A 27,020-nucleotide genomic window follows, 5' to 3' on the forward strand; every position below is an offset into this window, starting at 1 on the left:
TGTTTTTATATTGTATTTTTATGCTGTGAACTGCCCTGAGATCTATGGATGAAGGGCAGTATACAAATTTAATAACAGAATTTGACTTACTAGTCAGGTTTTCTTTCTTTTCTTTTTTTAAACAAAAAGACAACTCAAAGCAATTTACAACACAAGACGAAAATTGAAACAAATATAAAACTAAAACAAAACAAAAGCTATAAACATTGATATATCTATAAAGCAGGCCCGCCCACTAAAAGGGGCTAAACCTCTCCCAAATTAAAGGCTATAAGCCTGGCTGAAAATGAAATGTTTTCCTGGTGCTGAAAGGTGGCTGGTTATGGTGCCAGGCATGCTTCCCTGGGAATTCCATAACTGGGGAGCCACCACTGAAAAGGCCCTGTTCTTGTATTGCCACTCTCCGAATTGTACATACATGTATGTATGTATGTATGTATGTACATGTACATACATACATGGAGAAGAACCTCAGATGAATCCAGGTCCAGGTTGGTTCATGTGGGGAGAGGTAGTCCTTGAAGCTTTGGGTCCAGGTCTGCACACACCACACTTCAAATTGCAATAACGCAGGGTGCATTGACACTGACTGACTAGGGCTGGAGGAGCTCAAGGGAACTTCTAGTCTCTGGGCCTTGAGGACATTTTTGGAGAAAGCACCTGTCTCCTGCTACGGCCACTCTTGTCCTATTGATTGTCTGTCTACTGCACAACTGAAAGGGGGTGAGAGGATTTCCAACTTTGAGTGAAAATAGGTTCCTAGCTACTAAAAGTCTCCAACTTTGTTTAAAAAGAAGTGCCCTGAATTGCAGCGTGAATTCATAGCCTGACTCCAGTCTTCAGCTTCATTCCAAATTAAAATGATACAAATCTATGGTATGACTGCATCTGGAATACTGTGATGAGTTCTGGTTGTCGCGCCATCAAAAGGATGCTGTAGGGTTGGATAAGGTAATGAACCAAATAATCAAGGGCAGAGTTACAGCGGGATGTCTCCAGCAGAAGTTTCCTGAGCTTCCTGCAGGTGAGTCATTACGTTGTTCCTTACTCCCAGTTAAAGATAAACCTTGCAAATTAGATTTCAAAAGAAGGGGCTCAGAGAACAGAGGCTAAGAGCCTGTGATGTACATATGCGTTATCTATACATTTTGAGATTTGACTTTGATGCTTCCAACTGCTTTGAGAAGATCTGAATAACATATGGCCTTATAATGGAAATCATATTGTTGACTTTTAAATGACTTAATCAGATTACCTGGGGGATACGAAGTGTGTGCCAGACAAACGAAGTGATCAATAACAATGAGAGAAATGGACAGATTAACAGAGCTGAGACATTCAGTGTGTATTTGATCATTCCTTTCACTGGAAACAGCACTTTGATCTGATCTCAGGGGAATAGCAAGGAGGGTCTGTAGGAAGCAAAAAAGAGTGTGTAACATGGCGCCTTAAAGGCAAACCCATTTATTGTGACATAAGCGTCTGTGAGCTCCGGCCGCTATTTTAACATTGCTACTCCAGGTGCATTAACTACACTCCCCAAATCAGAGGGTGGTTTACAGATGCTGGCATTTTGCTCTGAACTCCTTCCCATCCGTGATTACACTAGAGGTTCATCCACTGTGCTCAACATTCTGGCAGTGGTCTTATTGAACAAGCAGCTCGGTTCATAATTTTGATCCGTGAGTGAACAGGCTAGCCTAGCATGTTTAACGCATGGGGGACCTAATGCATCTCTGCCTTGCTGTGTACTGTGTCCAATACTAATCCAGACTAGAGGGTTTGCAGGGAAAGCATTTCATAGTTCATTCTCCCTCACTGAGAAGCCTCTCCTCTTAGCAGCTGGAGTAGAGGGCCTGTGTCCGGTGTGGGGTCAAGGAGACAGGTTGAGGATGCTGTTGCTGTACTGCCCACCCTGCTGCCCCCAAACCTCTCTGACCAAGCTGGCTGATGTAGTTTCTGGTGTGGTCTTGGAGGATCTTCAATACCCAAGGACTCCTCAGAGGCAGCTCAGGGTTTCATGGCTTCCAAGGCAACTAAATGGAACTGCCCCATGAGTGTCAGCAGCTCAACACAGACCAGAATATACACATGTAATGTTCTTCTCCACATTCACAGAGATTCGCGTGCTTTGCTCACATGAATGCAAAGCCAGGGTTTATGGGTTACATGAGCCCATTCCGCCTTCTCCCTGTGTACACTTCGTTTCATCTGCCAACATTGGTTCAAACCATAGTTTCCAATCCTGGGTTGGAAGGCAACAGCAAACCAGGATATAAATGAATTGGAGAACATGAGAGGAAGCACATGATTCCATGAATTACTTGTAATTTCCTTCTGGCCACCAAGTTGAGCTTATGTCTCAAGTAAACCATGGGAAACTGTACTGATTGAATTTCTACTTTCCACAGTGTGATCAAAGGCACAAAGCCTGTCTGGAAACATGTGCCATCCCAGACATATCCAAATCTGAGTAACAGAAAATGCTTTCCTTGCAGCTGAACATAATTGCTTCCCAACAGACGGATGCTTAAAAATGATCTTCTACAAGGATATTCTCATGTTCCTAGAAGTCAGAGGAACACAAAAATGGCTTAGTACATAAAATTATTTTCAAATATGAACTCTTAAAGAAACACCAGTTACAGATTAACAAATTCAAATGCCTTTAATAGTCAACCTTTCAGTACAAGGGCTGGTATATGAATTTTGAAATTCACAAAAGCGATTCAGAAATCGCTAAATTTGAAATAGAGGGAATGAAAATAGAGGTGTGTAATTAAGAAGTTTTTAGAACACGATTATAATTATCAACATTTATTTCTTGAAATAATAACCTAAGATGCTTTTTTCTGCTTTACCTTCTTCAAGTATTGTGGTGGAGCTTCGTTTGTCTGTGAAATAAAATAAACACATTTGTGTAGTTGAAGGAAGCAGTAATAAAGCAGCAGTGGTGCAGCACTCGCCTAACACTTAACCTGCAACCATTTTGGCAAGTTTCAGTCCTACTGCTATAATTTCATTAGAGCTGCCCATTTAACATGAATCAGGCAAGCAAACAAAACACAACCACCAAAACAAACAAGTATGCAATTCAAGATCTACCTCCAGAAAACCTGAATTCTGTAATCTCTGAACATTATGAAAATGAATCACATTTGCATACATTTGCTCATGTTGTATAACCTAGTCTGTTTGTGCTGGGCACCGAAAGAGCCAAAGAACTATGCAAATCAATGAACGCTTGTTCTCTGTGTTCAGCCTCACCTTTAAGACCTTATGTAAGGCCTGCCACTACATTTTCAAACCTACCTTTACAGTTTTAGGGTGCTTCTGCACTCTCATTTTACAGGTGGTTGGAACCATCAATCAAGGTGCTGTCCATCTAAAAGCCAAATATTCAATTGGGGCAGGGAGCAGCAATCTGTGTTCCAACCACTGTTAAGTCCACATCAATCAACATACTCAGCAGTTGGGAATGTTACCAATATTATAAAAAAACCTGATAGGTCAAAACCTCCATAACAACAAGTACCTTGCTTTGTTTCAGAAGCTGTCTTTCTGCTCTTATCAGGTCTAGAGGTACCCTCATTATCAAGATCAGGGGTCAGCAAGGTTTATCTTGTTGGGGTGGATCGGTCCTGCAAAGATCCCTCAGCGGGCCTGATCGCCCACCCGCCCGTGATTTTTGGCATCTGCGCAGATGTGATTTTCGGGGCCACGGAAGCAAGACTGTGCCGTGCCGGTTTAGCGCAATGTGCAAGTGGGCAGCTCAGTTCGGGGGTGGCTCGGGGGCCGGTCAAACAACCTCTGCAGGCCGCTTCTGATCCACGGGCCCGAGGTTGCTGACCCCTGATCAAGATGCTAATTTCAACAGTTGGTTAGAGCATGGTGCTGATGATGCCAAGGTTGCAGGTTTGATCCCCATAAGGGACAGCTGCACATTCCCGCATTGCAGGGGGTTGGCCTAGATGATCCTCAAGGTCCCTTCCAACTCTGATTCCATGATCTGTTGCCTGGACAATTTGATTGTTCTGTCAGTGCAAGCATTTCTGCTTGCGCAACAAAAAGATCTCCCCACTGCTCTGGGGGTTCTCCCAACCCTCCAAAGTAGACCTATGGAAGGTGCAGGGGGCATGCATGGGGAGGAAGCCCCACTGTGCTAGTGGGAGTCCTTCTGCTAGGGGAATGAGTTAGTTTAATCCAGCCCCATACTTTGTGTATGCAATGGGACTGGAATAAATATAGCTCTCTTCAGTGAAAAATAATGGCATACAGTGGTACCCCGCAAGACGAATGCCTCGGAAGACGAAAAACCCGCTAGACGAAAGGGTTTTTCGTTTTCTGAGGTGCTTCGCAAGACGGATTTTTCTAGGGCTTGCTTCGCTAGACGAAACGGCCCTGCCTCTCCTGTCATGGCGACGGTCACTGCACGCACGCATGCTCGCTTCCCCCTCCTCCGGCTCCCTCCCACCTTCCGGCTGACGGCTCCTCCGGCTCCCTCCCACCTTCCGGCTGACGGCTCCTCCGGCTCCCTCCCACCTTCCGGCCGACCTTCTGGCTGCCTCGCGCCGCTGCCCACCGCCCTCGCGCGCTCCCCTCAGGAGCCGTTGCCGCCAGCAGCCAGCGTTGCAGCCGGAGTCACGCTCCTGAGCCCCGCCGCCCTCCAGCAGCCGCGTCACGCGGTGTCCACAAGGCGCGGGTGAGTCCAAGGACCGGCTGTGGCAGCTGCCCTGCTTCTCCCCACCCCTCCCCGCCGTGGTGCTTCGCAAGACGAAAAACCCCCTCTACAGAAAAAACTCGAACGAATTAATTTCGTCTTGCGAGGCACCACTGTACTATATATTAAGGTGTTAAAAAAAACTTTCAACTCATGAAGATGCTAAAGAAGAGCTAGGGGAAACAGCAGCTGTGCTCAAATACGGAGATATACTAAGGACAATTAATTTAGTATTAGAGATGTTTGGAAAATAATACTTGAAAGTAGCGGTGTCAGTTACATAAGGTTAACACCATCCCACTTGCATTCTGTCTTTAAGGCCCACTGACCGTCTTTTCTTTTGCAGAAGATACACAAAAGAGAGCTGCACCAAATTCAAACAGAAATCTTGTGTTCAGATTGTGATTAGCAGATACGATTTCTCCTGACCTCCCTGCACCCTCCTCTCAAACAACAACAACAACAACAGTACAAGGTTCTGCAGTCAAATCTTTGGAATAACCACGGAACAAAGACATAGGGTGGTGTGACATGGCATCCATTTAGATTAGTCATTGCTGAAATGGATGTATGCCTCAAAGAAGCATAAAGGTAAAGGGAACCCTGACCATTAGGTCCAGTCGTGGCCGACTCTGGGGTTGTGGCGCTCATCTCGTTTTACTGGCCGAGGGAGCCGGCGTGCAGCTTCCGGATCATGTGGCCAGCATGATTAAGCCACTTCTGGCAAACCAGAGCAGCGCATGGAAACGCCGTTTACTTTCCCGCCGGAGCGGTACCTATTTATCTACTTGCACTTTGAGGTGCTTTTGAACTGCTAGGTTGGTAGGAGCAGGGACCGAACAACGGGAGCTCACCCCGTCGCGGGGATTCGAACTGCCGACCTTCTGATTGGCAAGTCCTAGGCTCTGTGGTTTAACCCACAGCGCCACCCACGTCCCTCCCCAAAGAAGCACAGTGAAGTTTATTATTTGGAATACCTTTTCTTTATCCAAGACACTGTTCCATTGAGCATATTTATTATTTCTCAGTCACCTTTACTGTTAAACCTGGGAGGTAATTTTCTCCTATTTGCATTTGTTGCAAAGCCATTTCCCAGGATTTCCATAAAGTTTTGTGGGCGTCTGCTTATTGAGAGCTTGTGTAGTTTTTAAGTTAGTGTCGGACTTAAGACTGGAGGGGCCAAATCGCCACTTAGAGGAAATGTGTGATTCATGGTGACACTTAAATATGTGTCTTGAGCAGCTATGGGAGCAATCCAAATCCAAGACCTGTGAGGGTAAGTGGAATTGGATACAGGTGGGGCTCTGGCTGAGCCTGGGCTCAGCTGTGGCGACACTGGCTGGAGTCCCCCATTCTGGCTCAGCCACAGATGCACTGCCTAAGTCCTCCATCCTGGCTCAGCTGGCATAAGTCTTGAAAAAGGGACATTCCAGGAACATGGCAGGGGGAGACATTTCCCTCTTCCAATCTCTGCTTAGTTCAGTCATGTGACCTAGCAACACAGTGGAAGTGACACTGGCAAATAGGGTGGTGTAAGTCTAATTCTATCTTAAAGGTTTGCTTATTATTTTCTTAATTTCTTAATTACGGTATATTTGTATACTGCCCTATACCCGTAGATCTGAGTGTGGTTTGTAACAGAAAATCACATATAAAAAACAGAAAATACATAAAACAAAAATAAAGGCAACCCTCAATCAGCCAAAGGCCTGGTTAAAGAGGAATGTTTTCGCCTGGGGCCAGCTGAACCTCCCTGGGGAGAGCATTCCACAGACGGGGAGCCACTGCAGAGAAGGCCCGTTCTCATGTTGCCACCCTCTGGACCTGTCGTGGAGGAGGCACACGAAAAAGGACCTCCGAAGATAATATCAGGGTCTGGGCAGGTTTAAACGGAAAGTGGTGGTCCTTGTTTTCCCTCTGCGAGACTCAGACCAGCTCAGTTGGAGGTATCCTTGCTCCTGAATTTGGAACAGGAATAAATTGCCCCAGGATAATTTACCCTGGTGTAACATACGCTGACGTCCAATAGCTTGGATTGCTCTGCCCCTTAGGAACTACAGTCACCCCTTGGGATGAAGTAGCTTCAGGTTGAGCGTTTTTGGGTTGTGCTCCGCGGCGACCCGGAAGTAACAGAACGCGTTACTTCCGGGTTTCGCCGCTCGCGCATGCGCAGATGCTCAAAATGACGCCACGTGCATACGCGGAAGTGGCGAATCACGACCCGCGCAGATGCGGGTTGCGTTCACGTCAGGATGCAAACAGGGCTCTGTAACGGATCCCGTTTGCATCCAGAGGTACCACTGTATTCACTTCTCTCTTTATTAGGAGCATTCTGGTATGGTGGTTAGAGTATTGGATCCTGGTTCAGATCCTGACAGAGCCATGAAGGTCACTAGGTGATCCTGAGTCACCACCTCACAGGGTTGTTGTGAGGATAAAATGGTAAGAAGACCATGTATGCTGCCTTGAACACTTAGGTGGAAGGGTGGACTAAACATTTACCGTATTTTTCGCTGTATAGGACGCACTTTTCCCCCTCCAAAAATGAAGGGAAAATGTGTGTGCGTCCTATGGAGCGAATGCAGGCTTTCGCTGAAGTCTGGAGAGCGAGAGGGGTCAGTGCGCACCAACCCCTCTTGCTCTCCAGGTTTCAGGAAGCTATCCGCAAGCCTTCGGATCCCGGCGGGAGTGCCCGCCGGGCTCCGAAGGCTGGCGGATAACAGCCTGCAGCCCGAAGCCCAGGGAGCACAGCACTGCGCACCCTGGGCTTCGGGCAGATATCCGCAAACCTTCGGATCCCGGCGGGAGTTCCCACCGGGCTCAGAAGGCTTGTGGATAGCAGGCAGCAGCCCAAAGCTGATTTTCTGTTTTTTTTCCTGTTCTTCCCCTCCTATGGTCCGGTGCGTCCTATGGTCCAGTGCGTCCTATAGAGCGAAAAATACGGTAATTTGTTGTGAGGATAAAATGGGTAAGAAGACCATGTATGCTGCCTTGAACACTTTGGTGGAAGGGTGGACTAAAGATTTAATTAATGAAAATAAAATACACATATTTTTATTTGAGAGCTCATAGTTGCAACATTGTATCTACCACACTGATCTACCAAGATCTAATAAAAAGCATAAAAGTTGCTGTACCATGAAAATAAATAAAAACTGTTGCTGTACTTACAAATAATGTTGGTTTGGGTGCAAAGACATTTCCTTCCTCGTGTTCAAAAGGCAAACTGACTGCTGGACTTGTTACGGCTTTTGCATGCAGATTTTGACTCTGTTTCTGGGGCAAACTATCTCCTTGGGGTTTACCATGAAGACGTATCAACATCTGTTTCATCACAGCCAGTTCCTTAACAAAAAAGAAGTCGAACTATAAGCCTCCATTACTAGTTATAGAACACGCATTTTCTATTCACCAAAGCATGGAAATGGAATCATTACAGTACAATAAGGACGGTTATCTCCCTTTCTGGTCTGATTACTTATTTGAAACCACTTCATAAAGGAAGTAATAAAATAAAAAAGGCACAAGATTTATATAAATAGGAGCTCATCATTTGTGAAATGCTGTGACAGAAAAAGATTTACAGAGCACAGTTAAGCATCCCACTGGCTCTTTTTCACTTAAACTGCCATTTATTTTAAAACGATTCTTTTTAAAGGTTTGTTTTGAAAAGGCAGAGCACTGGCTTAATCCAATCTGCATGCTTACAAATAAGAGGCAGATGGCTGGGATAAGAGAGCATGTCTTACAAAGGCAGATATAAAAAACACTTATTACTCCCAGTAAAGCGAGAGGAGTGGGAACATCCAGGAGAAGACATGCACACTACAAAGATCACAGTAAATATAGGGGAAAATGTTGTAAAGGGACGAGCTTCCCTCTCTGAAACAGAAAAGCAATTTTTTGCCTCTCTCAACAAGTCAGTGCTCTGGACTTGCCTCCCAATCGGGAGAGATGCTCAGTAAAGTAATGAAGAGAGAGACATAGGCCATGTTTGCGCACTACATGGTTGAGCATGAATGCGCCCCATCGGTGCGCACCTCTCCCTTCCCCATGGCTTGTGCTGAGGCAGTGTTTAGCCTGACAGTTAAAACACTTCAACTTAGTGCTATGGTTGAAGTAGTTATATTGGTTTAAGAGAATTATGTTAAATTATGCAACAAGTCCTCCTGCCAACCTAGCAGTTCGAAAGCACGTCAAGGTGCAAGTAGATAAATAGGTACCACTCTGGCAGGAAGGTAAACAGCGTTTCCGTGCGCTGCTCTGGTTTGCCAGAAGGGGCTTCGTCATGCTGGCCATATGACCCGGAAGCTGTACGCCCTTGGCCAATAAAGCAAGATGAGCCCCGCAACCCCAGAGTCGGTCACGAGTGGACCTAATGGTCAGGGGTCCCTTTACTTGCAACAAGTCAATGTCAAACCAAAGGTTATGAAGCTGGTTTGCTAAACAAACCAGTTTGTTTTAGTATAATGCTAACCCAGGATTTTCTAATAGTGAAACTAAACTCTACTGAAGCTCTCTTCCCCATTGCATGGGAGGTGAGGGGATGTAGTAGACATAGTGCTAAACCATGGTTAAATGTTATGTTTGAATACAACTGCAAAGCTCTGTTGAGGGTGGATTATTCTACCCCTTTCATACTTCATACTTCAACCAACCAAAGCAGACACTTTTAAACACAAGAATGAATCAAGCATCCAGTTTCAGTTCTGAAAATGAGTCTTCTTCATTATCAGAAGTTGGAAAACAGTAAATTAACAGAACCATCTGGGCATGTAAATTCTAGTTTGGGGTTCCGTTTGTCACTTTTCCTCTTGACAGATAATATTTATCTATTTCACAATGATTTGGGCTTCAGGGAGGCCTGGATAAACTCATGCAACAATGGTGTAAAAAATGAATGCTTGCAGTTTAATGTCAGACAACAACAGGCAAGTAGCAGTAGACTGTAAGTTAACAATAGATTTCTTAATTCACATTGATTCACAGTTTTGGTTACAATTATGAAAATGAGCCTTGGAGGATGAAAGCATGCCATTCCTCGTACACAATTACTTATAAGCAGCTCTATAATACCGTAGGATGTAAATTCTTCTGCTCAAAAGGTAAAAATAGGCACACTTTGTTGTACTGACTGTTACATCTACTTAATAAATGCCCAATATTTCAGTTATGGGCTCCTCATAACACTACCGCAAACCCTTAAAGCACACCAAACCACTTTATCCACTGGGTGCATTCTTCTTATTGCTCAGTCATTTAATATTGCAAGTATTTGCATAATTCAGCCATGTGCAGTGGCATGTCAAAACAGCTCAACCCCAGAGCAGCTGTTTCAAAGGGCTGCATAACTGATACCAACATGTTGCTGAAAGTTGTAAACTCTGCAAAGATGTTGCCAAAGCAATGCATAGACAAAATTTCTCGATGAAAATAACTTGGACAATTATATTACAAGCACATGCTTCATCTTTACAGTACTGAGGCTGCAATCCTAAGCATATCCACTGGGAAGCTATGGAAATAAGTATTCAGGCAGGTTTAGAATAGGGATGCAAATCATGTTTTCATTTTAGCAACCACTGTGAGTGAGTACTACTTTGCTGCACCATATTCTGATTGAAGAGATGTTGAAATTGTACTCCAAAACATGACAATGGTAGGCAATTCTCAGGCTGATAGAGAGTTTACATTTCAGAGAACACAAAGCAATCTTTTAGTAGTTATTTGGCCATCGTATCTCCTGGAGAGAGGCCAACTCTCATGCCCTCTCCAAAAATCTTCCCAACTCCTTGTAAACCAGCACAGCCTTGCATGAGGTAAGTCATGGTCTTAATTTCCATCACAGAACATGAGGAAATCACATTTGAGAAAGTAGGAAAGCCTTCCATGCACTAAAAAAAAAAAAAAAAAGGGTTTATGAAAACCTCTTCTAGCCAATATCTAGGTGTCTTCCAGAAGTGATGCGAGAACCTTTTATTTAAATGTAATCATTTTAAGTGGGGGCTTTGAAGATTAGCGAATTGCTACCCAGCCAAAGCTTCATGGAACACAATACAAATTGAGCAAAGGAACAATACAAGCACAACGTAGTGCTAAGCAGATTGTTCCACAAGTGTAAGAAAAATCTTTCCCCCCTGCACGCTGCATTCATAGAATCATAGAATCATAGAGTTGGAAGAGACCACAAGGGCCATGGAGTCCAACCCCCTGCCAAGCAGGAAACACCATCAGAGCACTCCTGACATATGGTTGTCAAGCCTCTGCTTAAAGTCCTCCAAAGAAGGAGACTCCACCACACTCCTTGGCAGCAAATTCCACTGTCGAACAGCTCTTACTGTCAGGAAGTTCTTCCTAATGTTTAAATTCCCCTTAAATCTGCTTTGGTTCCCCCCCCCCCCCAAAACCTTCCAGAACAGATTTGGGGATGGCGCAGAGCACACATGGAGGGAGGAGGAGAAATCGCTAGCGCAATATGTAGCTGAATACTGCTCAGTCTGTTATAGCTCTCTAGTGCCAGTCTTCCCGAATGAGAAGGGAAATCAGACAAGGCAGTCCTTAATGTATCCTGGTCCCAAACTATTTGCAACTTTAAGGGTCTTCAATGACACTCTGAATTGGGTTGAAAACTGGAAGCAGTCTGAGTGCATCCCTTCCCAGAGAGCTTTTCAGCCTTATTCCAGCATCAGCCCATGAGCTGGTTCAAACCACAGAGCCCTTGACAATAGCAGGTTGTTGTTGGTTTTTTTGGGGGGGATGTTATAGTGCCCCTGTCATGACAGTTGTGTGCTGCCTTTGACCCCTTTAAGAGAAGCAGAGTCCGACAACACTCTGGCACATGTAGCAGGACAATGCTTTGTGGAAGGAGATCACAACCCATAGTACACCCTTTGAAAACAAAACAAAGAACTTTGTTCTGTCTGCTGGAGCAAGGGATTTTTGGGGGTAAACTCTGAATGTATTGTATAGTTGACATTTGGTTGACACAATGAACATAACTTTCAGGCAAAGTACACAAAGGTAAAATTTAAAATGTAAAATGCAGCGATTTCCAGCATCTGCACAGACGCAATTTCCGGCATCTGCACAGACACAATTTCCGGCATCTGCGCATGCGCAGATACGATTTATGATGCCACGGAAGCGAGTCCCCGTGCAGTGCTGGTTTAGAACAGCATGCGGAGACTGGCTGGGTGGGCAGCTTGGTTTGGGAGCAGCTCATGGGCCGGTTAAATGACCCCTGTGGTCTGCTTATGGCCCATGGGCCTTAGGTTGCCGACCCCTGCTCAATGATATAAAGTGTACTAGAGCTTGGATAGAGTAGTTCTTGGGATCCCAAGCACTGAATGCATCCCAAATTACTTATGAGATCTCAACCCATTCCTTAAAAAACAAAACAAACGTACAGAATATCTGTAGATGTTTCTGCTCCAGAGCTATCTCTTGCTGCTTTGGTGGTTCATAAGTATGTTTCTGTTCATTTGTTATATCTGAATAGAAAACTAGAAGGGTTTACACAGCTGGACAGCTACTGCAACATGATTGAAAGATTCATAGTCACCTGGGGAAATGAATTAAGGACTTTTTAAATATTTGGATGATCTTACTGGCAACTGTTTCTTGCTAAAACCCCTATCCTTAATAACAATAATAATAAAAAACTTGGCTCTCTCCAAAGTACGTTCTGTATAATGTGCTTGCCAGTTTGCAATCTAAACAAACACAATGAATTTTGCCTATATTTTGTGGAACATTTCCCCTCTAAATCAAAATCCGAGGCGCTTACATTGCGTCCCTATCAATTTACATTACAATAAGCCTTGCTTATTTTTGTAGCACATGGAAGCTGTGTTTCCTGATAGCTAGATTTTATCCAGCACAAGTTTACTTTATAGGACACAATAAATGAAAATACAATTCTCAGGTGGGGGGGGGCATCTAAGAAGGAGAAGCAAGTTACTCAAAGCTGCCCCTTCTCACCCAAAATTGTGTGCATGAATGGGCCCTGTTTGCTAAAAAGCTTCCAGGTGTTCTAAATTCAGTAGCCTTTTTGTATTCATGTTTAAGTAACACAATAACTCAATAGATAACATAAAATAAAAATGAGAAGTGCTGATAACAGCACAATAGGAACCAGAACTGTCTTGACAATCACTTAGCAGTGTAATTGTTGCTTGCTTCTCTAAACTGTAGTTGAGAATAGCTCCAGGGCTAACTTGGGATACAGAAATTTCCCTGTAATCTCTTGTCTCTCTGTGTATGTGTGTGCATACACAAACAGGACATTAATAGAAGCAAGGATCTCAGAACAGTAACTTAGTGGAAGAAAAATGATAATTACCTTGTGGCTGAATGTTTGAAGGAACTGAGCATTGTTCAAGAGCAAATTTTTATTTAGAAGGTTGTAGCACATATGCAAAAAGGAAGAATAAATTCTCCCTAGAAACGTAATTCTGATATTGCCTTTTATAAAAAAGCGAAACAAGGAAGGAACTTGGCTAAAGGCAGTTTAACCAAAAAGCCTGCTTTCAACTTTTCAACTAGAAAGATGTTTGCTGTTCCCTGACAAAACAGAAAACCAATGTTAATAACCTGAGTGTTGTAGGAGAGCCCATTTCAAGAATGCCTTCAGTCTACTGACTAACTCAGGTAAATAACCTTTAGAAAGGTTCAGTAGTTTAATCATGGTCGAGAACAACTCTAGTAAAAGGAGACGCAGCTATAGAAAAGCTGACAAACACCTTCACATGCCATGGGATTCCAGTATCAGAACAGATAAGCCTTTTTTAGGGAGGTGCACAGTTGATTAGATTAAATACAATGCAGTTTGACAGCTTTAGAATTTCACAGAACTCATGACGAGACTGGATATTCATTTTTTAAAACTATTTTTCTTTTCCAGTTAACACAAAACACAAAATGGAAACAGAATAAAAAGGAAGTCCCTCAACTGACCCATCTCCCCCACCCCCAATGGGTTGGATATTCATGACAAAAAAGGAAAATATTTCAGAGATGAAATAGGTATTTTGAGCATTGGCAATATTTAGTCCTGTTCATTCTAGTCTCCATTTTTCTTTTTCTTTTTTAAAACTCCCAAATTTATATACCATTTGGCTGTAATAAAACCTCAAGTGACCTTTATTGATCTTTTTTTAATATTTCTTATAAAAGCTGAATAAGTAGAAAATACATTTAAAAGATAATTAAAAGTAACAATATACTAAAAAGATCAAACACATCTGCATCTACATGTCTGGATCTACAGTGAACCCTCTAGTTATGTACCGCTCTGGATATGTAACATTTGGGTTACGAATGCCGCAAACCCGGAAGTGCATAATTCTGAGTTTCACCGCACGCTTTGCACATGTGCAGAAGCGGCGCCTCTGCCTACGGACTTTTCAGGTTGCAGACGGACCCCCGGAACGAATTTAATTCGTATCTGGAGAGTCTACTGTATATGTTTTAAGCAGGTAATGGAAAAGGTTTGTTCCCAGACAGCTTTCTGGGTCATGTGGCCAGCATGCCTTTGACAAGACTTAACCACCCAGGGGAAAAGGTACAGTGAAGATGCCTGTCTTATGTCAATAGGCAAGGAGTTCCAAACTTTTGGTGCTGTCACATTGAAAGACTGATTTCTTACATGTGCGGAATCAATATGAGGTGCTACCTCTAAGTAGGGTGTGCTGAATTTTTCAACTTTCAAATTCCAGAAATACGTGTTGTTAAAAAGTTGTAACATTACTTGGAAATTCAAAAGATATTCAATATAATTTGGTTTTGTTTGGTAAGTAAAATGCATGCACAACTGCACAGAAATCATTCAAAAAACGATTGCCAAGTTCTTCCAGTTATAAGGCTTTCCAGGACAGGCAACTGGCCACTTTTTCAGACATTCACCCACAGTGAGCTTCTATCTCTCCAATATTCAGGCTCAGCTTATTTTGCATTATCCAGAACACCACTATTTCTATAGGGCTTATTATGGGGGATGTTTTCGAGTGCGAGCTCCTTTGTAGAGGGTGCAGGGCACAAATGCTGCCCCACTTTCCTCTTTGGTATCACTGGAACCGGTTGTATTGGCTTGGTGGCTAAAGAGAGAAAAACAAATGTTGATGAAAAATAGCCACAGCCCCTTTGCTGCTGAGGGAGTCCTCTAAAGGACATGTCTCCTGTGGGCAAGGAGCTGGCATGTCCTTGTTGCCATCAGCTGCTCCGAGAAGTGGCTTTTCTATTCCTTTCCTTGGGAATGTCTTTATGTCTTTAAGATTGTAAGTAGGTCTGACTGCTGAATTTTGCAAGCCACTCTGGGAAGCTTTTTGGCTGACGGGTTGGGTATAAATGCTTTAAACAAATAAGCAAATAAAGCAAGCAAGCACACCAGTCCTGGAAACTTATTGTGCTGCTGCCCATTCTCATTCTTCTCAGGAAGTATTTAATGGTGTGAGCAAGGGCGATGACAAGAAGCCCCCCCACCCAGTGGCCTCCAGAGAATGAGAAAATTAGCAGAAAGACCAGAAGCATCCAAACACTGTTGTACACAGTACAAAGGGGGGATCCTCCAAATGAGAGCAGCAATTGCAGCAGGAAGAGAAAGAGTGGAAGGATGAAGTGCAAGGATGATCATGAGTCTTAGAACATAGCATATCTGGGGGGCGAGGTAGAATGCTTTTTAGAATCGTCAAAATAAGGATCACAGAAACAGCAGGCTGCCCACTCCACTTTCCTTGAATATACAACCTGAGAAACACCTGGAAGCCCATATCCTACATTCTGAATGTGAGTCGGCCTAATAAAATGCATTATCTCACATTCCCTGTGTCTTTTGTGAAATGCAGAGTAGTCGTTCAGGAGTTCAATAAAAAGGAAATGTGTGACTGGAAACTTATCAGACCACACAAGCCTTGGAGAAAGAAAGAAACACTTTTCAAGGCCTGTGAAGCATTCTTGGATCTCACACAAAGGTTTATTTTAATTCAATCTGAATCTGGCCCTAAATTGCCCATGTAGAACAATATAAAAACATATGTAATCTGTCAAGTGTATTCAAGCAAGTGTATTATCCACTGTGTAGCCAGACAACGGTTCAAAAAACAGTGTAGCTGTGACTCTAGTATAGAAAAGGGAAAAGTCAAGAGGCAAGAGGTTTGCTGAGTGCCGTGGAAGGTAAGCTTTTTCAGACTGAGACCTTTTGCCTTTTGGCATGTATTTTATGTAATAAATACTGTTATCTGCACAGAGCATCTGGGACAGAATGAGCTATTATTCTCTCCCCAACTCTGCCCTGCTTCACTCCAGGGTTTCCTCCAGGAAACATAAACCACCCCAGTTGTGCCGAGCTCTGATAAGGCAAGAAAAGGCCGCTAGCAGCCTTTCTTGACAGTTTACCCAAAGCACTTCTGAACTTGCTTCTGCTTATCTGCCCCTTAAAACTACCTGCCTGCTTCTTGCATCTTTCTCAAGGCTCTTAGGGGGCAATCCTATGGCAAGATCTGCTGGGATGAACAGCTTACGATGGCTTAGCTGGATGATTCCTGTCTCAGCTGGCATTAAGTCATCAACCCTGGCTCAGTCAGAGACACGCCAGTGCAACTTGCTCAGCCAGACCATTCTTAGGCAGAGCAACAGCAGCAACCCCACTGCCCGGGGGTGCCTGTCCCCCCTGCGGAAGCCTCGCTTACCGGGGTCGCACAGTGGAGGCTTCTTGCAAGATCTTGCTGAAATTTTCACAAGAGCTCATTGCTGCCATAGGGAAAAAAATTGTCCAGTAGCACCTTAGAGACCAACTAGGTTTGTTCTTGATATGAGCTTTCGTGTGCATGGACACTTCTTCAGATACACTGAAACAGAAGTCACCAGACCTTTACATATAGTGAGAGGGTAGGGTGGGGTATCACTCAGAAGGGTGGTGGGAATGGGTGATTGGCTGATAGCTGTGGTAGACCTGCTGACGACTGTTGTTGTTGTTTAGTCGTGTCCGATTCTTCGTGACCCCATGGTCCAGAGCACGCCAGGTACTCCTGTCTTCCACTGCCTCCCACAGTTTGGTCAAACTCATGCTGGTAGCTTCGAGAACACTGTCCAACCATCTCATCCTCTGTCTTCCCCTTCTCCTAGTGCCCTCAATCTTTCCCAACATCAGGGTCTTTTCCAGGGAGTCTTCTCTTCTCATGAGGTGGCCAAAGTACTGGAGCCTCAGCTTCAGGATCTGTCCTTTCAGTGAGCACTCAGGGCTGATTTCCTTAAGAATTGATAGGTTTGATCTTCTTGCAGTCCATGGGACTCTCAAGAGTCTCCTCCAGCACCAGAATTCAAAAGCATCAATTCTTCGGTGATCAGCCTTCTTTATGGTCCAGCTCTCACTTCCATAGATCACTACTGAGAAAACCATAGCTTTAACTATACGGACCTTTGTTGGCAAGGTGATGTCTCTGCTTTTTAAAATGTTGCCGTTGACGGCTGTTAATGACTGCAATTGGTCTTAAGGGAAAAAGCAAGGGATGAGATGGCCAAAAATAGTTTTATCATGTAAAATGAGATAAGAATCCAATGTCTCTATTCAGACCAGGTCTCTCCATGGTTTTAAGTTTGGTAATAAGTTGTATTTCAGCAACTTAATTCAGTTGTAATTCATTGCTGCCATGTGACTCTAACACAGTGGAGAGATTTTTAAAAGCACTGGTGATACAATGATACAATGGTTATTATTATTAATTTCATTTCTATACCACTTCATATTTTAAAGGAAAAATATCTCAAAGCAGTTTACAACAACACTAAAACATCAAATAAAACAATCCAGAGTAAAACATTACTGAAGAAAGTCAAATATAAAGTATACATTCAAAGCAACATAATTAACGGGAAACTAAAATATTATCTTAAACATCTCAAATGAAAACTTTACTAAAGGAAGTAAAATATAAAATGCACATTTAAAACAGCACAATTAACAAGAGGATCTATTATCAATAGCATAGAACATATCTGCTGCTGTTGCTGCCAGTCCTGCCATGGTGGTTCATGGCAGGCGGCGGCTGTAGAAGCTCAAGCCTGATGACCTGGGTCTGCACTAAGAGACGGCCAAGATGGTACATCACAGCATAAACACAATGGGACCAAAAAAATACAAAATCTTACTGCTTCATTAACAGTGCAATCCTATATATGTCCACTCAAATGTAGGCCTGACTGTGTTCAGTGGATGGCAACCTAAGTTACTTTCATATCCGTAAAGACTTGTACTGTAATGGTGTGATACATTTTTTTTATGTAAGTGTTTACGACACAGAGTTTTTCAGGAGTAATAAAGGAAGTTTAGCTCGACAATGTCAACAATATGGACATTCAATAACCCCATTATAAGGTACAACCTAACAGGAGTGCCAACTTCGCCCCGTGACCGTGGGTGCCATGCTGACTGCATGGCCCTGGCACTGAAATTTGTGGGTGCCCGGCCCCTTCATGGGGAATTTTGTGGGTGCTCAGGCACCCAGGGCCCCATGCAAGCTAACATGGGAGTCATGTTCCTTCTTCTAGTTTAAGGCATATAAAAATAGTTGCTAAGATGGATTTTGTTAATCAAGTTTCACGAAATGCCGCCAGATAAAAGAAGCACATTTAGAATAGTTAACATCTTGTTGTGGGAGAATGTACAAAGTCTTCAACAGTTTATATAAAGCTGGTAACTTTTGTCTTTGCATGTATTTAAAGCTCTCTTCTTGAGAAACATCTTTTTTCACAGAGGGTAAAATGAATGAGTCCTCTGTTAATACTGCATGACACCATGTGTTAAGGACATAATAAAATACTATAATACACCTAGTGTAAGTACTAAAATATTTTTAATAGCATGTGTATCACAACTTAACCATTCATTACACATGCAAGACAATGGTAGCTAATAAATGTATAAAGAAAACAGCTGGTGGCATTTATGGAAATTAATGTACCAAGAGTTCTTAACACAAACTGAAGCTCTTTGTAATTTAATAGAACTTTTCATTTTATCATCTGAAAGTACTTTGCCAATGGTTAAACCTAGAACACATTTGTAAAGCAGAATAAGGGGTGATATAATGATTTAAAAGAGGAAGAAATTAAACGCACAGATATTAACTTAATTGCTCAAGTGAAGTAATACCCAGAGTGGCACCAAGGTACTAAACACAGAGTTTAAACATATATAAAAAGGTAAAGGTACCCCTGCCCGTACAGGCCAGTCTTGACAGACTCTAGGGTTGTGCGCCCATCTCACTCAAGAGGCCGGGGGCCAGCGCTGTCCGGAGACACTTCCGGGTCACGTGGCCAGAGTGACATCGCTGCTCTGGCGAGTCAGAGCCGCACACGGAAATGCTCTTTACCTTCCCGCTAGTAAGCAGTCCCTATTTATCTACTTGCACCTGGGAGTGCTTTTGAACTGCTAGGTTGGCAGGCGCTGGGACCGAACAACAGGAGCGCACCCCGCCGCGGGGATTCGAACCGCTGACCTTTCGATTGGCAAGCCCTAGGTGCTGAGGCTTTTACCCACAGCGCCACCCGCGTCCCCTCTAAACACAGAGTTTAAACATATATACAAAAAGCATATATCTGTGTTCACAGTTGAGCACAATTTTTAAAAGTATTCTAGCAAGGAATGCAATGCATCAAGAGACACACATTTTCTGCAGAAATGTTCAAGATCTGCATGGGTTTTGGAGGACCAAGTGGTTCCATTTGCTTTTCAGTTTTCTACCTTGGTAATCTCAGGACATTTCCAGTGGGGGGGGGGGGGGAGAGAACAGCCTTGTTTTGATGCAACACGAAACTGAAGTGAACAAAACCTGGGAAGCCTTGGGCTCATGCAGTCCCCCACCACCGCCCCACCCTTGTCCACCAGAAGATTGGAAGCTTTCGCTCCGATTCTCTATTAACTCAGCTAATAAGGAAGCTGGAGGCCACAAATTGACATTAACTACATTTCACAGAAACGAACGAAAACTGAACACAGTTTGTCCAGATTCAGACGTAACCTTGAAAATGCCTGTATTTGGAAATGAAAAACTTCAATTACTTCTCTTGTGGTTGCAATAGAGGAGGTGGGGGGAGATGGAGGATGACACAAGACTCAGGCTCGCTTTGGCCTGCTTGTGTAATGCTAAACCATGGTTTCAGTGACAGCTGCCCTGCTTTGGAAGTTATGCTGAGAACAAACTGTGTATTCCCAGTGGCCCCGTGAGTAGAAATGTGAATATATATTTTCCAAATAAAAAACAAATTCCGTATTTTTCCGTGTATAAGACCAGGTTTCCCCTCCTAAAAATTAATGTCCAAAATTAGGGGGCATCTTATACACGGATAGTGCTGAGGACGGATTTTCTTAAATCTGAGACCCCAAAAATGCATAGTCTTATACATGGGGGCGTCTTATAGACGGAAAAATACGGTAAATGCCAAGCAGAGAAGTAACGTGGCATGGGCTAGGCCACCATGATGGCTTAGGAAGGTGCAGTTTGCTGAACAAAGCAAGTCAGACTGAGATGTGGCAGTACATTCTGTGGCTGGCATGAGTTAATTTATCCATCACAGAAGCTACCATCACCCAAGTTAAATTTCAGCAGTGAGAGCAACCTTCAACAGCCAACCTTATGAGGCAACTGGAGGGGCAGAGGATAAAGGGAAACAGCCTGGGAAATGTGATGAGGGAGGTGCCTTGATGGGCATTTGCTTCCAGTATATTTAATAACATTAGCGGAGAGAAAAACAAAACAGCCCCATGACTAACATGTTGGGAAAAACCCAATATATGGTAATAGCGATGCTAAAACAAGAAGATTACCTCACGGTGATTTAGAAGTCTTTCTAAATCTGCTGCCATTTGATTCTTGACACGCAGCAAAGCCGCCTTTTCTTTATTTAAAAGACTGGTAGAAAAAGCGATAGTATTAGGAAACACAGTAATAGCAAGGGATGATCTTTTCTAATCTTTTATTCTGGTTACAACATGAATTTGTAAAGCAATTCTTGGCAAACATGAGCATATGCTGAAGCAACAGCACACAGAAAAACTTTGTCCTCGTTAAAACCTGTATGTTTACGTTCATTTTCAAAAGGAAAAACATGAATGCTATCTTTAGGCTGTGAGCTATAGACCATTTTAACCAGTATTCAAACCATCGCACGTACCACTGATTTCAATGGGACAAACCACTGTAAACATTAAATATTCTAGTTTAAGTAGTTCATGCTTTGTACTATTAATCAAATGAGAGAGCTTAGTCAGCTGAGCTAATTTTCTTTAATATTGCTCTATACCGAAAAGCACAATAAATTAAATTCTGGTTTGATTTATTAGCATTGTTCAAGCATAGCACAAGCCATCAAAGTTCAAGGAGGCTGTTGAAAAATTGGATGGGATTCAGATTAAAAAACAAAACAAAATGAGGTTGATAAAAATGCTGTAGAAGACGTATGAGGAAAACGCTGGAACAACTCTATGTCTTTGTTCAGGTTTACGAGAAAAAGACGGAGATGCATCGTTTGATCATACTTTAAATCAGGGGTCAGCAACCTTTTTCAGTAGTGGGCCAGTCCACCGTCCCTCAGACCATGTGGTGGGCCGGACTATATTTTTTGGGGGGGAAAAGAACAAATTCCTGTGCCCCACAAATAACCTAGAGATGCATTTTAAATAAAAGCACACATTCTACTCATGTAAAAACACCAGGCAGGCCCCCAAAATAACCAAGAGACACATTTTTTTTTAAAAAAAGGACACATTCTACTCATGTAAAAACACGCCGATTCCCAAACCATCCGCGGCCGGATTGAGAAGGCGATTGGGCAGGAGTAGGTTGCCTACCCCTGCTTTAAATAAAGAGATGAAGTGTGTCACAATGAGCTTCTCCATGCTATTCTGCTTAAATCACCTCGATGTAACTGAGATTAAAAAACAATCAACAAAAATAAAAGGATGGAGCAGCATTACCCTTGCTGGTTTTGAATTAAGGTGGGACAAATCAAGAAATGAGGTCACATGGACAAGACAGAAAGTTTTAAGTCCCAGGCACACTAATCCTGGAAAGTTAAAACTTTATGTTACTGTGCTGAACTGTAATTATTGTATGTTTTTCTTTAAAAATGTTTTATATACACTGCTTGGAAATTCTGAATTTGATTTGTTTATTGGATTTGTATACTTTTTTTGCCAAGGCGTTCAAGGTGGTTTACAATTTAACATTTCTACTATTTTACAATAATGCAAACAGGTGGAGGTAAAGGGAGCCCTGACCATTAGGTCCAGTCGTGACCAACTCTGTGGCTGTGGCGCTCATCTCGCTTTACTGGCCGAGGGAGCCGGCGTACAGCTTCCGGGTCATGTGGCCAGCATGACTAAGCCACTTCTGGAGAATCAGAGCAGCGCACAGAAACGCCATTTACCTTGTCAAAGTGCAAGTAGATTAATAGGTACTGCTCCGACGGGAAGGTAAATGGCGTTTCTGTGCGCTGCTCTGGTTCGCCAGAAGCGGCTTAGTCATGCTGGCCACATGACCCGGAAGCTGTACGCCGGCTCCCTCGGCCAACAAAGCGAGATGAGCGCCGCAACCCCAGAGTTGGTCACGACTGGACCTAATGGGCAGGGGTCCCTTTACCTTTACCTTTTATCCACAGGGCACAGGCTCCTCTGTGGGCAAGTAATTCTCATGCTTATGCACATGTTAAAAAAGAAGTGTGCCTACAATTTTACTACAGAAAAAGTTCCTCAGATAGAAACCTGGGAACTACTACTTTGGATTGCATGACCTGTGAAACGTAAGATTCTGGGACAGTTCACTCTTCGGCCTTATAATGAAGAAATACATATTTGCTGCCTATAACTGACCTAAAGAGCAAAGGAGGAACACAGGTAGCACTCTACACCAGAATTCTCTACAAATAAGATGCCACAGGTATTGTTTTAAGCATACTTGTCTGGCTGTACAAATAATAATAAGCTTTATGACGTTTGAGAAATCATTTCTTACACTGAGAATTTAACCATTGCCCTTGGAGAAAAGGGAATAAAATGTTGCAGAAGGACTAACCTCTGCATACATTGCTTCCTAAGTCAATGATACTTCATGGGGAAGAGGCGTGGTATTAAGTACTAAGAAATTGAGCCCATCATTCAGAGACAATGCACAACTGACCAGTGAGATTGAATCTTCATGCAGGCTGCCAGCCTTGCAGGAAGGTAGCATGAGTAATTCATGCCCCTTGACTTTCAAGAAGGTAAGGAAATCATGTGTGTGACTAAGATTACAGTACATCTTTGAATGTCTGTGCTGATTGCCACTTTGAAATAGGAATTCAATAAAGAGGAGCAGTGTTGTAAAAATGGCTTCCTCAAAGGTTCAAGTGAAATAGTTAATGACGTGCAACCAACCAATAAAACATACCAAAGCACAAACAAATAATGCAGTAGGTTTTTTTTTATACTGGCAGCCAGATAAAAACGTTTGACTAAACCGTCATCGTTTGGCATTGTTGTTTAATCTGTCCTGCCGTCAAACTGACTTTAAAATGAAGAAAAAGAATGCAGAATCCAACTAAAATAATACACAGTAAATTCTGAATGCTTACCTAATATCCTTCTCAAGCTGTGCAATCTGTTCTTTCTGTAAAAGAATCTGAGAATCTCTCTGTTGTACAGACTCAATGAGATACCTGTAAGGCTGTTGTACTTGGTTCAGCAACGAATTACCTCTGTCCCGCTGTGGGGTGGAAAAAGTATCATTCTTTCAATTTCAGGAATGAGAAATGTACTCTCTTAATAAAAAAGGTAAAGGACCCCTGGACAGTTAAGTCTAGTCAAAGGCAAGGAGTTGCGGCACTCATCTCCCTTTCAGGCTGAGGGAGCCGGCATTTGTCCACAGAAAGTTTTCTGGGTCATGTGGCCAGCATGACTAAGCCGCTACTGGTGCACAGAGGACTGTGACGAGTGCCAGAGTGCAGGGAAATGCCATTTACCTTCCTGCTGCAGTGGTACCTATTTATCTACTTGCACTGGCATGCTTTCGAACTACTAGGTTGGCAGGAGCTGGGGCAGAGCAATGGGAGCTCACCCCATCGCAGGGATTTGAACTGCCAACCTTCCGATCGGCAAGCCCAAGAGGCTCAGTGGTTTAGACCACAGCGCCACCCGCGTCCCTATACACTCTTAATAACATCATCTTGTAAACTGCACATGAACACAACTGTGAAAGTTGCTGGACAACAGTTTAAACCTCATCGAGCTTAAATTTCAGTTGCTACTGGCTGAGAGTGAGCCACAACTGTCACACAATCTCAGACATACAGCCAAGATGTGCATTTAAAGACTTCTTTGTTTCCTTCTCAGACTTGCCTTAGAACATACCACATCAAGAATCTGGCAATCATTTCAAATGTATAACATATATAATATAGCAAACACCTTCCTAAGGCAAATCTAGAGAGATCAGTAAAATGGATGCTAACCTAGGAATTTTTAAAGTTTCATTTTTTAGAGTATTTAGCTCCCATATAGCTAGCTAACACTGTAAAAAGCCTTTAGGGAGCAATCCTATGCACAAGAAGCTGGCGTAAAGCAAGCTGGTGTAAATTAAATGGGTGTGTCAGATCCCAGATCTCAGTCTTACAGAGGGAAAACAAGCCTTTAAAATAGTATCCGAGTTACACCACCCTTTTGGCTAGCTTAACTTATGCCGGGCTGCCAGGTCATGTGACAGAGCTGACCAGTCTAAGCCCCCACTCTCTGGTCACACCCCTGGACGCCCCTTTCTCAGGGCATACAATCCACCAGGCTTGGCTCAGTTGGCTCAGCAGGGATGGGGAGATACGCTAGTATAACTTGGTACAAGGCACCTTCTTTATGCAGCAAGCCTGCAACACATGCACATTTAACTTGCGCACATTCAGCTTTATGTGCAAGGTAAAAAATTAAAATAAAATAGAAAAAGGTTGCGGGGTTGCATGAAAAATGACTTTGGCAAGACCACCCACTATGGAACCCAGTGTGTTTTGGCTATAGGCAATTTGCCCCCTACCCCCATGGCACAATGGGTTAGTGTGTCTGGCTGTTACTCAGATGGTTGGTGGTTCAAGTCCACCCAGGGCCAGCTGTGGGCAGGATTCCTGCATCGCAGGGGGTTGGACTAGATGACCCTCAGGGTCCCTTCCAACGCTACAATTCCATGATTTTTGCATTAGGCGCAACAACCAGAGTATCAGTAAAATAACACTCCATAAATTTCAGTTAAAAGCAGATTTTTAAAGACTGGTAGGTTCAGAAAGAATTTTGCTATTTTACCAGTTGCGTCAGAAGTTAACGAACTTTGTATGCCAAAAATCTCAAGAGCCAGAGAAATCTGGGGAAGCTAGTGACTTCTCAGATATGTATGTTTTAGTGGATAAGGAATCTGAAAGAAACTATATAAAAACAGCAATATTACATGTGAGGGGAGGGAAACCTCCAGAACATTGAACCAGTTTTGCTAGTTCTTCCCCAGCTCAGAAAACAGAGACTTATCTGTCTAGTCTGCATTTTTGTTTAGTCTGCACACTAATCTGTATTTTGATCTCTGCTTTAATACAACATAAATTGCTCTGAAAAGGGTTCGTGTGCATGCTTTCTTCAGTTGGCTAATCATAACAAATGCAGTAAAAATGTTGCTTAAAAATGCCAATTCAGGATGTATGGAATACACACACACACACACACACACACACGTATAGATATTGTCGAGAGTTGTGTACCTCTTGTGAAATTTGGGCAACTTGTTCCTTCTGATGCTCCAAATCTTTTACAAGCAACGTGTTTTGCTTTTCTAGCTGCAGCAATCTTCTTGCCAAATGAACACTGCGCCAAAACGGAGGGAAAGGACATTTCAGATATGTTTTCCAAATATGACAAATGAAGCCACCTACTTTTATCCACACTTTCCACTAATACTTTAAGATGCAAAACAAGACAATAAAATATGAGTTGCAAAGATGTTTTGTTAATTCTGCTATAGAGACGTTTCTGGAACAACATGTCAGCTCTCCATTTGTGCCACAACGGAACAAAACAACGGTCACTCACCTGATTATGATAATCATGAATTAGATCTCTTACCCATCCTTCACCGTGAAGTCCCAGGGAAGGTTACAACAATTTTAACAAACCAGTATTAAAAACAGTAAAAAGAGGTTGCAAATCATCTGCTTAGAGGCTATTTTTACAATTAAGTGGTACACAAATTTTGTTAAATAAATTATTAGAATAGAATAGGATGAGTAATTATCTATCTATCTATCTATCTATCTAGGTAAAGGGACCCCTGACAGTTAAGTCCAGTTGCAAACGACTCTGGGGTTGTGGCGCTCATCTTGCTTTACAGGCCAAGGGAGCCGGCGTTTGTCCGCTCCGCAGACAAGTTTTTCTGGGTGATGTGGCCAGCGTGAGTAAGCCGCTTCTGGCGCAACGGAACAGTGACACCAGAGCAGTGCACAGAAACGCCATTTACCTTCCCGCCGGAGCGGTACCTACTAATCTACTTGCACTTTTTGGCGTGCTTTCGAACTGCTAGGTTGGCAGGAGCTGGGACTAAGCAATGGGAGCTCACCCCGTCACGCCAACCTTTTGACCGGCAAGCCCTAGGCTCAGTGGTTTATACCATAGCACCACCCACATCCCTATCTATCTATCTATCTATCCATCCATCCCAGGTATGAAAGGTCAGGGTAATGAGGTGCATCTTCAGGATATGGTGTGAACGACATTATGAAGTTGACTCCTCTGTGGGGAGGGGATTCTGCAGCGGAGGAGCTATCACGGAGAAGGCCCTCTCCAATTATCAAATTATGACGACGATCGTAACTCCTGAAAAGTCTGTAGGGAAGGAGGTGGGCTTTCAGATATTTGGGGCCTAAGTTGACCCACTTGTGAAAGGTAAAAAGCCTCCATACAAAAAGGCAAAGAAACTTCTGAAAACGTGCTGCCTCTTCCTTTTGTGGGCTGTATGTGAGAAGCCAGGTTAGTAAAGTATTTTGGTGGGCTTATTTTCAAGACTGCTTTAAAACATATTAGAAATGTTTGGGTGTGGAAGAACCTGCTTTAGTTTGGGGGCTGAACTGGATTCTTTCCCATCTCTACTGTTCGAAGCCCATAGGCCACACATGCAGCTTTTACTGGGTTAGAACAATAATATTCAATATTTCCCCTTCTTTCCCATAGCATAATCATTTTACTTTGCTTACAGCAGCAACAGCCTTTATCTGTTGCGTTTTAGATAATTATCAGAAAGCATCTATGGAC

The 27,020-nt window shown here is 43.1% G+C and overlaps 1 protein-coding gene across 1 annotated transcript in view; it reads right to left on the reverse strand.

The window, feature by feature from the left end:
• Positions 1 to 2,649: 2,649 nt before the first annotated feature.
• PIBF1 (progesterone immunomodulatory binding factor 1) overlaps positions 2,650 to 27,020 on the reverse strand; it is an 84,543-nt gene continuing 60,172 nt past the window's right edge. Inside the window, exons 14-18 of the mRNA XM_083435821.1 lie at positions 25,478 to 25,580; positions 23,324 to 23,454; positions 20,541 to 20,625; positions 7,892 to 8,065; positions 2,650 to 2,894 (exon numbers count right to left, since the gene is read on the reverse strand). Coding sequence (XP_083291947.1) covers positions 2,838 to 2,894; positions 7,892 to 8,065; positions 20,541 to 20,625; positions 23,324 to 23,454; positions 25,478 to 25,580 — 550 coding nt within the window. The 3' untranslated portion in view covers positions 2,650 to 2,837. The remainder of the gene's footprint in view (positions 2,895 to 7,891; positions 8,066 to 20,540; positions 20,626 to 23,323; positions 23,455 to 25,477; positions 25,581 to 27,020) is intronic.

This window comes from Podarcis tiliguerta (assembly GCF_965153285.1).
Source record: "Podarcis tiliguerta genome assembly, chromosome: 4".
NCBI classification, from domain to species: Eukaryota; Metazoa; Chordata; class Lepidosauria; order Squamata; family Lacertidae; genus Podarcis; species Podarcis tiliguerta.